This window comes from Halyomorpha halys, unplaced genomic scaffold, assembly GCF_000696795.3.
Source record: "Halyomorpha halys isolate HHAL.00 unplaced genomic scaffold, Hhal_1.1 Scaffold1335.1, whole genome shotgun sequence".
Taxonomy (NCBI): domain Eukaryota; kingdom Metazoa; phylum Arthropoda; class Insecta; order Hemiptera; family Pentatomidae; genus Halyomorpha; species Halyomorpha halys.
The window spans coordinates 42602-53212 of NW_027108970.1; the positions used below are offsets into that span (position 1 = coordinate 42602).

Below are 10611 nucleotides of genomic sequence, written 5' to 3' on the forward strand. Positions count from 1 at the left end.
ATAATAATAAGTAAATAGAGGTAGTGTGACTATGAATTAATTTTATATTTATTAAAAATTTATAAAAGAATGTCTTGCAGCAGTCTGGGCTTCATGTTTTTAATTAATTAATCTGTTTAATTAATCAAGAAAGATGGTCTGAGGGCATTCAAAAAGGAACCCAAGAAGTACATAACAAGTTATTATTATTGTCGCACTACACAGCCAACATGAACCCGAGCCTCCTCCCCAACCAACCAATCTCCACCATCTCTTGCTCCCCCCCCCCATTTTTGAACTTTCCACCGCCTTAGATCCTCCTCCACATTGTCCAGCCATCTGGCTCATCTGTACCAGGCTTCCCAAGAACTTAAACTGGTTTACAGAACTGAAAGTGTGATCTCTGCAAGTTATTTTACTATTCATTTCCTTTTCCCCTTTTGAACTTTACATGGGTACAGTCTTACCTTCATTAATCTTGAGGCCTAGGTTAGCTGCTGCTTCTTTCAATTATTTGTTATGCTGTTCGGGTTCTAGCAGCAATGAGTACATCATGTACATATGCTAGATGTTGAGACAGCCGGTTGTAGATGGTTCCTCCTGTATTAGTTCTAATCGAACAAATTGCTACTTCTAAGTACAGAAAAAATACTAAAAAGTCATAAATAGTTTTCATAATCATGAGAGATAATTGACCCTGGATGACTTATAAGAGAAGATGGTTGGGGGTCAAAATAAAACACAAATAAGTTGAAGTAACTTATTTAATTGTGCTGACGTTTTGGCCAGAATTTCCAGCCTTTCTCAGGGCTAAGAACAGAACAAGATAACAACCAATGAATACAGAAAACAAAAAGAAAATATAAACTGAATGACATAAAGTAAATAATTATACAGAATGGAATCAATAAAATAAAGTGATAAAAGAATTAGAAAATAAAATGTGTACATAGGTAATTGAATAAGTAAGTAAAATAAAATAATTAAGGAAATAAAATAAAATGAAGTTATACAATGCAAAGAAATATGAATATATTAGTTTATTAATTATTTAAAAATTAAAATTATGGAAAGAAAAATCAAATTGAGAGAAAAAAATATATGTAACAACTGAAATATGTAACCATAATATGAGATAAAGAGGTAGAATAAAAGTTAAACAAAAGATATGAATAGGAAAAAAAAAAAATTGAAAACAACAATAATAATATATGGTGAAAATGTCTAATAACATAGGTATGGAAAAATAAATAGTTTAAATGGATAAAATACATAAATAGTTTTGTACTATTTGAGTTCTTTTTCACCATTCGAATCGGACCATTTCCTTGATTATTTTATCAACTATCTTTTTTAATGTTTGGGTGCTAGCTGAAAAGTTTTAACTTAGCAGGTAAATGCACTATAAAAGTGACTTGAAATACACTTTAAAACTATGTTATTTTTAAATATTTTCTGGGGAGAACTCTCTTTGTCCCAAGTTGGGAGTGGGCCGTACTTGGTTTGATTTTCAGCTTAATGGTCCACAGACTTCTACGAGTTAAGAACCAAGAAAACATTGCCACTAATAAATAATTTTATAATTATTTGTGTTCATCGCTGACCACACCCCCAACCATCTTCTCCTTATTTATTACTTTATAATGTTTGATATTGGCATATGATGTTATGTTTAGTGTTTATTAGTATTATTCTAAAATTAAATATACCATTCGTTGGTCAGTGTTTAATTTACTTTTCTTAAAAAGTTCTTTTACTTAATCTAATACTTAAAAAGTTATAACTTTTTATAACTGTACGTAAATACATAATATTTTAAATTACTTTTCAGCACCTTACCTTTGGTGGTTTCATGGTTACAGTATCTGTCATGGATGAGGTACTGCTATGAATCCTTATCAATCATACAATGGCAGGATGTGGACGATATCAGTATGTATGCCTTATAAATAATTTGAGAGTAATAAAATTAATTTATCAAGTGATACATTTATCCTAAAAAATCTGTAATTCCCTTGACACTATTCTGTCTATTTCCCTCCATTTCTCATAGTCAAAATCTTTTATAGAATTTGTGAATGCTTTTTCCCATTTGTTTATATTTATTAATTCACTTTTATGTTTGAAGCATTCGGTCATAGAACATCGTATATGAAATTTTTTGTGAATTGAAGTTTTTGGTAATATATGATTTCTTAAAGGTGATTGTACGAATACATAAGAGAATGTGCTAGAAATTTCTTTTTTTTTTAATAATGATATTAGTATTAAAATTAAATCCACTACAGCCCATCAAGGGTCAGGGTTGCAGTACTTTCTAAGGAAGCACTGTTACTACAAAAATGGTTGTGCAAGGTGGTGACTTTGTCTGAATCATGCTCAATTAACAGATTTTTACCTAATTAATAATTCCCACATTATGAGGCTGGGTAGACCAGCAATAATTTTCTGCCACAGATATATTCAAAATTGGGACCTTGGAGTTAATAGCACAGTGCCTATTCAGTTACCCACTCCCTGATATTGGTATTAATTTATGGTAAATGATAACTGGCTGAAAGTAAAAAGAGATAATGCTGCAGTCATAGGAATGCTGAATAACCGAACAATGATTTTATATATGAGTGCTAACAAATTGGACCTTATTTGAAGTAAAACATGGTTTATACAGTTGATACCACGTTTTACAGCATCTTTGTCACTTAACTTTCTAAACATAATTAGATTTTCAACTTTTATAGTATCTGCTACAGTTCCATTTTTTACACTCAATAATACTTGTGCAATCATTGAGATGTTAATTAACATAAAAATAACATTAGCACTCAGCAAATATTAATTTTATTTTACACAGAACTTGTTGAGAACGCTGGTAATTGCTTATTTATCAATAAGACTATTGCTGACAATTTTAATCGGGCATAAATATGTAATGTTTGTTTAAAATCCAATTGGATGACTATGACATAGGATGTCTTTAAATTTTTATTTAGTAATAATTTTGATATTGGTAGAACTCCATATATCTTTTTAACGGTCAAAAGACTTATCTGTCTAGTCAGATATTATTGTAGTACATAAAATTATAAGGAAAAAGCGATAGAAGTTGATGCTACAAGATCAGTCAAACGTTTTCATTAAAAGGTTTAGTAAAAAGTTCAAAAATCAGTCATTGTACTGTTCTAGTACATCAAGTATTAACTTTATTTATTGATGCTGCCTGGGACATGTTCCTATTTTTCCTTGTAGGTCTTTGTAAATTTGAATATCAGTAATAATTTTTTATTTATTTTTTTTAGGCTGTGATACATCCACATACCTACCATGTTTACGTTCAGGAAGCGAAATCTTCGAATATTACAGCTTCACTGAAGAACATCTTTACTGGAACATTACCTTTTTGGTTATATTATATTTATGTTTTAATATTATTGGTTATATTTTCTTTGTAAAAAAAATTAAGAAACATTTTTGACATTATAAAATTTTTAAAATAATGAAGATTTTTCTAAAGCCAACTCCATGCTTATGACCGACCATTCGTCAAACAGCTTGCCAAGTATTTAAATAGAATGAAATATGAAAACAGCAATGAACAGATGAGGCATTCACATACTTGAAAAGCCAAGCCGTTTGACAAGTCCTTAACGAAAATATATTGTTCATAGAATAACAATTCCTTTCATTGAAGTTTTATTTGTTATTTAATAAAATTAGTGTATCATAAGTACTGAATAACAAAGATTAGCTGATTTTAAAGAGTTTGTTAATAACACTGATCAACAAAAAACAACTTTTCAGATATTTTCTAACCCTACCGATATAATTTTTATTAATTTTGGGTCGAGATAAATAAATCTGAGAATGATTTTTCTTTATTAGCTCCTGTTTCTAAGATACTTAAATATGAGTACACAATACATACATATTGTCTTTCTATATTTTCTAGGGGAGTTGAAAAAAGTCTTGCATTGAAATTTGTTTCAAAATCATTTTGAATATTTTCTGTATTTATGAACAAATGTGGAATTCCACTCAAAAAACTAGTTTGTGCAGGTGAATCAAGAAATAACTTTGTGAGACCACTTCAGCAGTAGCCTTCTTGCATTAATTCATTCCTTGAATGAGAAATGTTTTGGTGAAATCTTTTATCTTGCGCCTCACTTACAGTTTCACTCACTAAATATGAGTTGTAACAAATTTATGGTGACTTTAGTTCATTATGATCATTTAGCTTCATTGCAAAATTAACCAGTTTTAATAACCAATTGTCACCTCTGGTCTCAGGTTCCATCTGGGCTGAAAATGTTGCATTACCACAATTGTTACAAAAATTGTCCTCTGCAATGAAACAGTTTCTTTTAGAAAAAATAGATTGAGAAATAACTTACAACTGTGCTGCTTACTTGTAGCTTCTAAAGTGCAATCTCTATAAAATATTAATTAGAGTAGCTGTTAGCATAAATTAAGGTATAACAATATCCACCACTGAATTTCAGCTAAACAAAAATTATGATTTAAATAGTATATACTATATATGGATTTCTGAAACAAGAGCTAATTAAATTTCGTGTCCAACAGGCAAAAATATATTAATATCAGCTATATTTGAGCCAAAGACATTTATGTATGACAGTTGTTTTTCAGTGAAATTATTGAACTAATGTATTGATGGCTGTGTAATTTTTAGTGAGGAGAATGTACTAACAAAGTGTTTTGGCAATAAAATCTACTATGGCCTCTTGATGTAGCAAATTTAAATATGTATTTTCTCTATGTAGTAATAATTATTTTTAAAAAAAGTGTCACACATCCAAAATGAAAGTGAAACTCAAATTTTTTTTCTTGGTTTGAATCCTCATTTCATCAAACAATTCTCAAACTACAGAGAGATAATGTGATCTTGCACTGAATTTTTGTATTGTTAAAACCCCTTACAGCTTCCATGTATATAGACGAAGTGTAACTGATAGAAACATCCTTCGAGTTAGCTACTCCACTCTTGTTTAATATCTGTGATATGTTGATAATTTAATATTTAATGACAATCACTTTTCATGAAGTCTTCATATAAAAGAATTTCATGGGTTTGATCTACTCAAAAAAGGGTATTTTTAAAATTATTATTTGGCTTTTAATTCAAAATTCACATTTATCTAATGTTAAATATTTTGTCTCATTTGTGAATTTGATAAAAAAAAGTAAATATAAAAGGACCTTACCATGTATGACTGATATAATGCCAAATTAGTAAAATAAAAATTGTAGGTCTTCATCAAGAAAAAAATTATAAATTAATAATTAAAAATATTTGAAGAGCTTGAGGTAGCCATGAGATGAGTACTGTTCAGTTGAATTGTTCTATAAAATTATTCAATTCTTAGTTAATATTTTATAGTGTTCATGTTCCATAATATTATGGGGAAATAAGTTGAAATTATAGTGTCATGATAAAGGAGCTTTTGGCACAAAATTGTTGCATGTCAAATTATTTCCCCAAGCCATTCATTTTTAGGCATATAAAGCAAGAATAAACACATACCTAAATGTTAAATTTTGTTGTATTAAAAAATATTTTTAAAATAAAAACAAAAGAAACTCTCATAAAAAAAAAAAAATACTAGGATTATTATTATTTAATTATGTCATTGGTAGATGTGGGAAATAATTTAATGAAAAACATTTTAATTTAGTGTTATTTTATTTGTTATATTTTGGCACACATTTTATGCTAAACATTAATTGCTAGTACTTAATTAAATTACTAAGCAATTAAGATACTATTTAAAAAACAAAACTCAATATTATTTATTAAAGGTTTTTTTTTTTGTTCCATCTGACAGGTTATTTCATTGTCGCGTGGTTTCACGCTTCTACTGATGATTTAGTTTTAAGATCAAAAGCAAACTTTACTTAAATAATTAAAGATTTGTATTCTAGCTGTTGAAGATTTTATATATTTATTGTGATGAATGTTAATATAAGTTTTAAACACATACAAATGTTAACTAATGAAAGTAATTTATAAATTACCAATAATAAATAGTACTATAAAATGATTATTGTTTTTTTCACAACTAATTGAACATATCTTGGTGTCATTGAGTCATTCAATTACAACATAACAAGATAACCAGTTTAATTAGATGTCTGTATGTTAAAGGGGCATTTGCTGGAAAGGTATTATTTTTGTTTCGTTTAACAATATCTCTGTAAGTAGTAATGGTATAACATTTTTTTTGTTCATTTAAAACAAATAAATATTGTTAGGGCTCAAATGCATAAATGTTTGCCATTTATATTTCCTACGGTAACCCATGTGAATTTCCAGAAAAAATATCAGGTATCCTAAACTAACTAAAACAGAAGCTCAGAGCAGTAGAAATGAAAATAGGTATCCAAAAGTATTTACCTCATAAATTTAGCATTGTCTGTTTATATTCCATACTCGAAGATTTTGTAATTGTTAACTCTGGTTACCTCTCTTTTTGTTACACCAAATTTTGCTATGCAATTTCCTTTGGGATCCTCATCAATGTTAAGAAAAATAACAAATAAGTTTCTGTGAATTTATTTTTCCTCATCTTGGTTGCCCCAGATCAACAAAGTTAAACATTTCACTTATGACTTGATTTTGAACGGCCTGGCATTAATCCTGTTCTGATAGGAGAAAAATATCTTTTCTTACACCAAGTAAAGATTTAGGTTTTGTTTTTCAAGGTTTCTTTTAGTTCAAAACATATATTTTTTTCTAAACAAACATTTGCAGTTAGTTCTGCAATTAAAAAAAACAAAATATTTTTTAAAATATTAGAATATGTTTACTTATATAAAGAATGAAAATAGGTTTAGTATAACTTAAATGAATTAATTACACAAAACTTTAGGAGAGCTGCTGTCAAAAATGAGGAAGAACTAAACATGTTACAGATAGTCTAATATTTGTTTATGAAAAAAAATGTATAATTTACAGTTATCTATGGAACAGAAACTTCGTACTTATTCCAAGAAGATTGTTGTAAACTGAAAGAAATATTTTAGTAAGGACCTATAGTGTCAAGGTATAATTTACTAGAAATAAATTTAAGAATTTCAACTTATAAATATTATATCAAACATAAAATGAATAATGTAGAAGTATTATTCTTCTTAAGACAACTTGCAAGGTGAATATAACCATAGTAGAAAACCTCCTATTTTATAATATATAAATTAATAATGATGACAAAGTTATTTTTAAAAAAATTCTGTAATGATCTTTTGTTTTTCTGTTGTAACACTTACGGAATTTCTAAATTAAGAAAATCTCAAGTTTTTTATGATAAGAACTATTTCTTTTTCACCCTCACCCTTTAGTTTTCTCACTAAGCCAGTTAAGATGAGTTCAACAGTATAATAATAAGGATTTTAAGGAAAACAATCACTAAACAATTTAAAAACTAATTTTAAAGATGTATTAATTTACAAACAATAATTAAACATATTTACAAAACATACAAGTAAAATAACAAATAAATGAATTCAGCTAACATCAACATTAAGTGATGACATATTTTGTAATTCAATTATAGCATCTGAACATTTTTTCTTCATTATTTTAACTGCTTCCCTAAACAGTTCATCAGGTGGACTACTTATGACGGATTCAATAGTAAATATGAAGTGATCTCTAATCCTACCAACTTCCACTTTATCCTTAAGTTGAGGTTCATTATGCACATTACGACTACACATATCAATACGCGCATTCTTCACTTGAGCAACTCTATGCCCTTTTTGGTTAACTACTTCAATCACATCTTTTGAAAAACATTTCTTCAATCTCTCTGCTTGCTCATCAACCACATCTTCCAGAAGTTTAATGTATGGATGTAACCTGTAGGTAGCTGTTCCAACAGGGGAAAATTTAGCATGATCTTTGCCAATACCTTTAACCGCAGCCAATTTAACATGTAGTTCTTGCCCAGGCCTCATTTTAGCAATTACTATATCATCCTGGATTGCACCCATATCTTCTTCCTTATATAGTAACTTCTGATCTCCAAATGGTATCCACTTAATATCCTTCGATAGTATTTCATAATTTAAAAACATGTCTTCTAATTTGTAATGTCCAGCACGTCTATGAGGATTTTTAACACATTTCACTTTTAATTCGTAGTTGAGTGTATCTCTATCTGTTCCAACTAAATCTCCAGGCATTCTATACTGGAATAACCTAGGGTTTGCTTTCAAAGGAATAAGTCCAAAACGATGGGCCAGAATCTCATCAGGTATTATTGTCTTATTTTGTATCATAGTCACCTTTTCGATTGCCATGGTAGGTACTTCAGAAATTAAAATACGTCTAAAGGCATTGCAAAGAGCAGGAAATATTCCAATAATATCAAATTCCATGTCAGAATTGTCATGTGTAATAACTTTAATGACCAATTCTTTTTGATACTTCTGAAGGGTCCAATTCTCATCGAAATTAGCAGAAGCTGGTTTAACTCCATCTTGGCGCATAAAAATTGTATTAGACATTGTTATAATTAAAACAACTAAACTTGACAATTAGAAACTTTAATACACAGCACCACAATCGAGCACAACCTCAACTCAAACTAAAGGCATCAACCACGTGATGTTTATGTTGATCGAGATGTATCGTTCGTGAACGAACTAGTTCTAATGAACTATTTGGCAAAAATGAAAATTAACTATTTCATTAGTTACATATATTTTCTTTCTCTCAATGTTATTTTTTATTTATTCATTTAATTTATTTTCGTTCCATAATTTTAATTTTTAAATTATTAATAAACTAAACTATTCATATTTCTTTGCATTATATAACTTCAAATTTTTATTTTGTTTCCTTAATTATGTTATTTTTACTTACTTATTACATTATCTATATATACGTTTTATTTTCCACTTCTTTTGATCACTTTATTGTTATTAATTTCATTCTGTACAATTATTTACTTTATGCCATTCTGTTTATATTTCCTTTTCCATTTTTTGTATTCATTGATTGTTATCTTGTTCTTTGTTCTCAGCCCTGATAAAGGCTAGAAATTCTAGCCGAAACGATGCACTATTAAATAAGTTATTTAAACTTATTTGGGTTATATTCTGACCGCACCCCTAAACATCTTCTCCTCATATATATTATCCACGGTCAATTATCTTTTCATCATTATTCAGCAAAAGGATTTACTTAGCCACGTCAGTATTTTTAGGCTCCGTAGTTCCCTTGGCATATGAACTAAATTATAACTATCCAACTACTGAACTACATTAATTCATTAGTTTATTTTTCATTTTAGTTCAACTCGAACATCTAGTTCACTTCGTGCCTCGTCTTCATGAGCCTTCACTACAGCATCTTCTTATTTCAGGAATATCGCCTGTCAGGGGTATCACTTGACTAACCAGTTTGGGAAGTCTTCTTTTATTTTACAGTGCAATCAAACAAAGGTTTCTGACAAAATTTTGATATATTTAAATAATTATGATCAATTAATCATGTGATCAAGCAACCATATGATCACCTGATCAAATAACCTTTAGTAACCATGTGTTTTTACCAAGTAAAAACTTACTAAGTTCCTATCTTGTTTTCATTACAATTTCATTTGGTATAAACTTAACGATAAGAACAGATGTTAAGTTAAAGTGATTCGTGCTACAATGGAAAAATATCTACAACGAGCTAGATTCGAATCGTTGCCAGACTCGTCTAGTGCTACAAAAGAATAGACGACCAAGGTGGCTAACAACATTCGAAAATGTTTTGGCCCTTACGGAATTCAGACTTGAAGAAGACAAATTAAAAGTATTGATCAATTTTCTTCCTCCAATAGAGTTAGAAATCATTAGTGACTATATGTATATTCTATAGAGTAAATTATACAAAGATTTTACTGAATTCAACCAAAAAATGAGGTATTTGCGTGTCATTTATTAGCTGTTAGGAAACAACAACCTGGGGAAACAATTGATCGATACGTCCAGATTTTAAAATAACTCAGTCGAGACTGAGATTTCAAAGCTGAGAGTGCGACTGAACACACAAATAAATATATTCGTGAGTCATTTATAAATGGCTTAATTTCCACACACATTAGACAACGCCTTCTGGAAAACAAAACATTAAATTTGAATGACGCTATCAGATAAAGCTTGGAAATGGCTCATGAAAACGCTGAAAGTTACCGTTACCGTTAACTTCTAAGTTTGTACATACAGTCAATCTGTCTTAACAGCCTCATTCGGCTCCAAAATTTTCCAACAATCCTGAAAGTGTTCCGGATGAGCCCAATATCATTTCAGCACTTCAGAAAAAAAGAAAATGCTTCTTCTGTGCTAGAAATAAACATTCACGATCATATTGTCCTGCAAAGAAATAGTATTTGTAATTGATGTAAAAAAGTTGAACATTTTGCTAACGTTTGTCGTTGTAAGCCGTATATTAATACTTGAGAATCGTCAGCTGCTCTTCTAGCCAGCGTTACTGGCCCATCGCTTTGTGCTCTTAAGAAAGCCACTGTTCTTGCTACTGTTAATCTTGCACAGTGTCTTATCGCTACAGGAAGTTCGATAAGTTTTATTGATGAGGAGTTCACAAAAAGAAACAAAATCAAA

General features: G+C 29.4%; 2 protein-coding genes across 2 annotated transcripts in view; one reads left to right on the forward strand and one right to left on the reverse strand.

The window, feature by feature from the left end:
• st (scarlet) overlaps positions 1–3476 on the forward strand; it is a gene marked incomplete in the record, with an annotated part of 22161 nt that extends 18685 nt beyond the window's left edge. Inside the window, 2 exon segments of the mRNA XM_067047225.1 lie at positions 1811–1911; positions 3279–3476. Of these exon segments, the coding sequence (XP_066903326.1) occupies positions 1811–1911; positions 3279–3454 (277 nt within the window).
• A 3943-nt stretch (positions 3477–7419) lies between these two features.
• Polr1C (RNA polymerase I and III subunit C) lies at positions 7420–8609 on the reverse strand. The gene has a single exon (XM_014434271.3). The coding sequence runs from the start codon at positions 8503–8505 to the stop codon at positions 7501–7503; it is 1005 nt and encodes a 334-aa protein (XP_014289757.1). The 5' UTR covers positions 8506–8609; the 3' UTR covers positions 7420–7500.
• Between the last annotated feature and the right edge of the window lie 2002 nt (positions 8610–10611).

Excerpts from the sequence above, each read along its gene's own strand:
- Polr1C (XM_014434271.3), bottom strand. The coding sequence starts at position 8,505 with ATGTCTAATACAATTTTTATGCGCCAAGATGGAGTTAAACCAGCTTCT.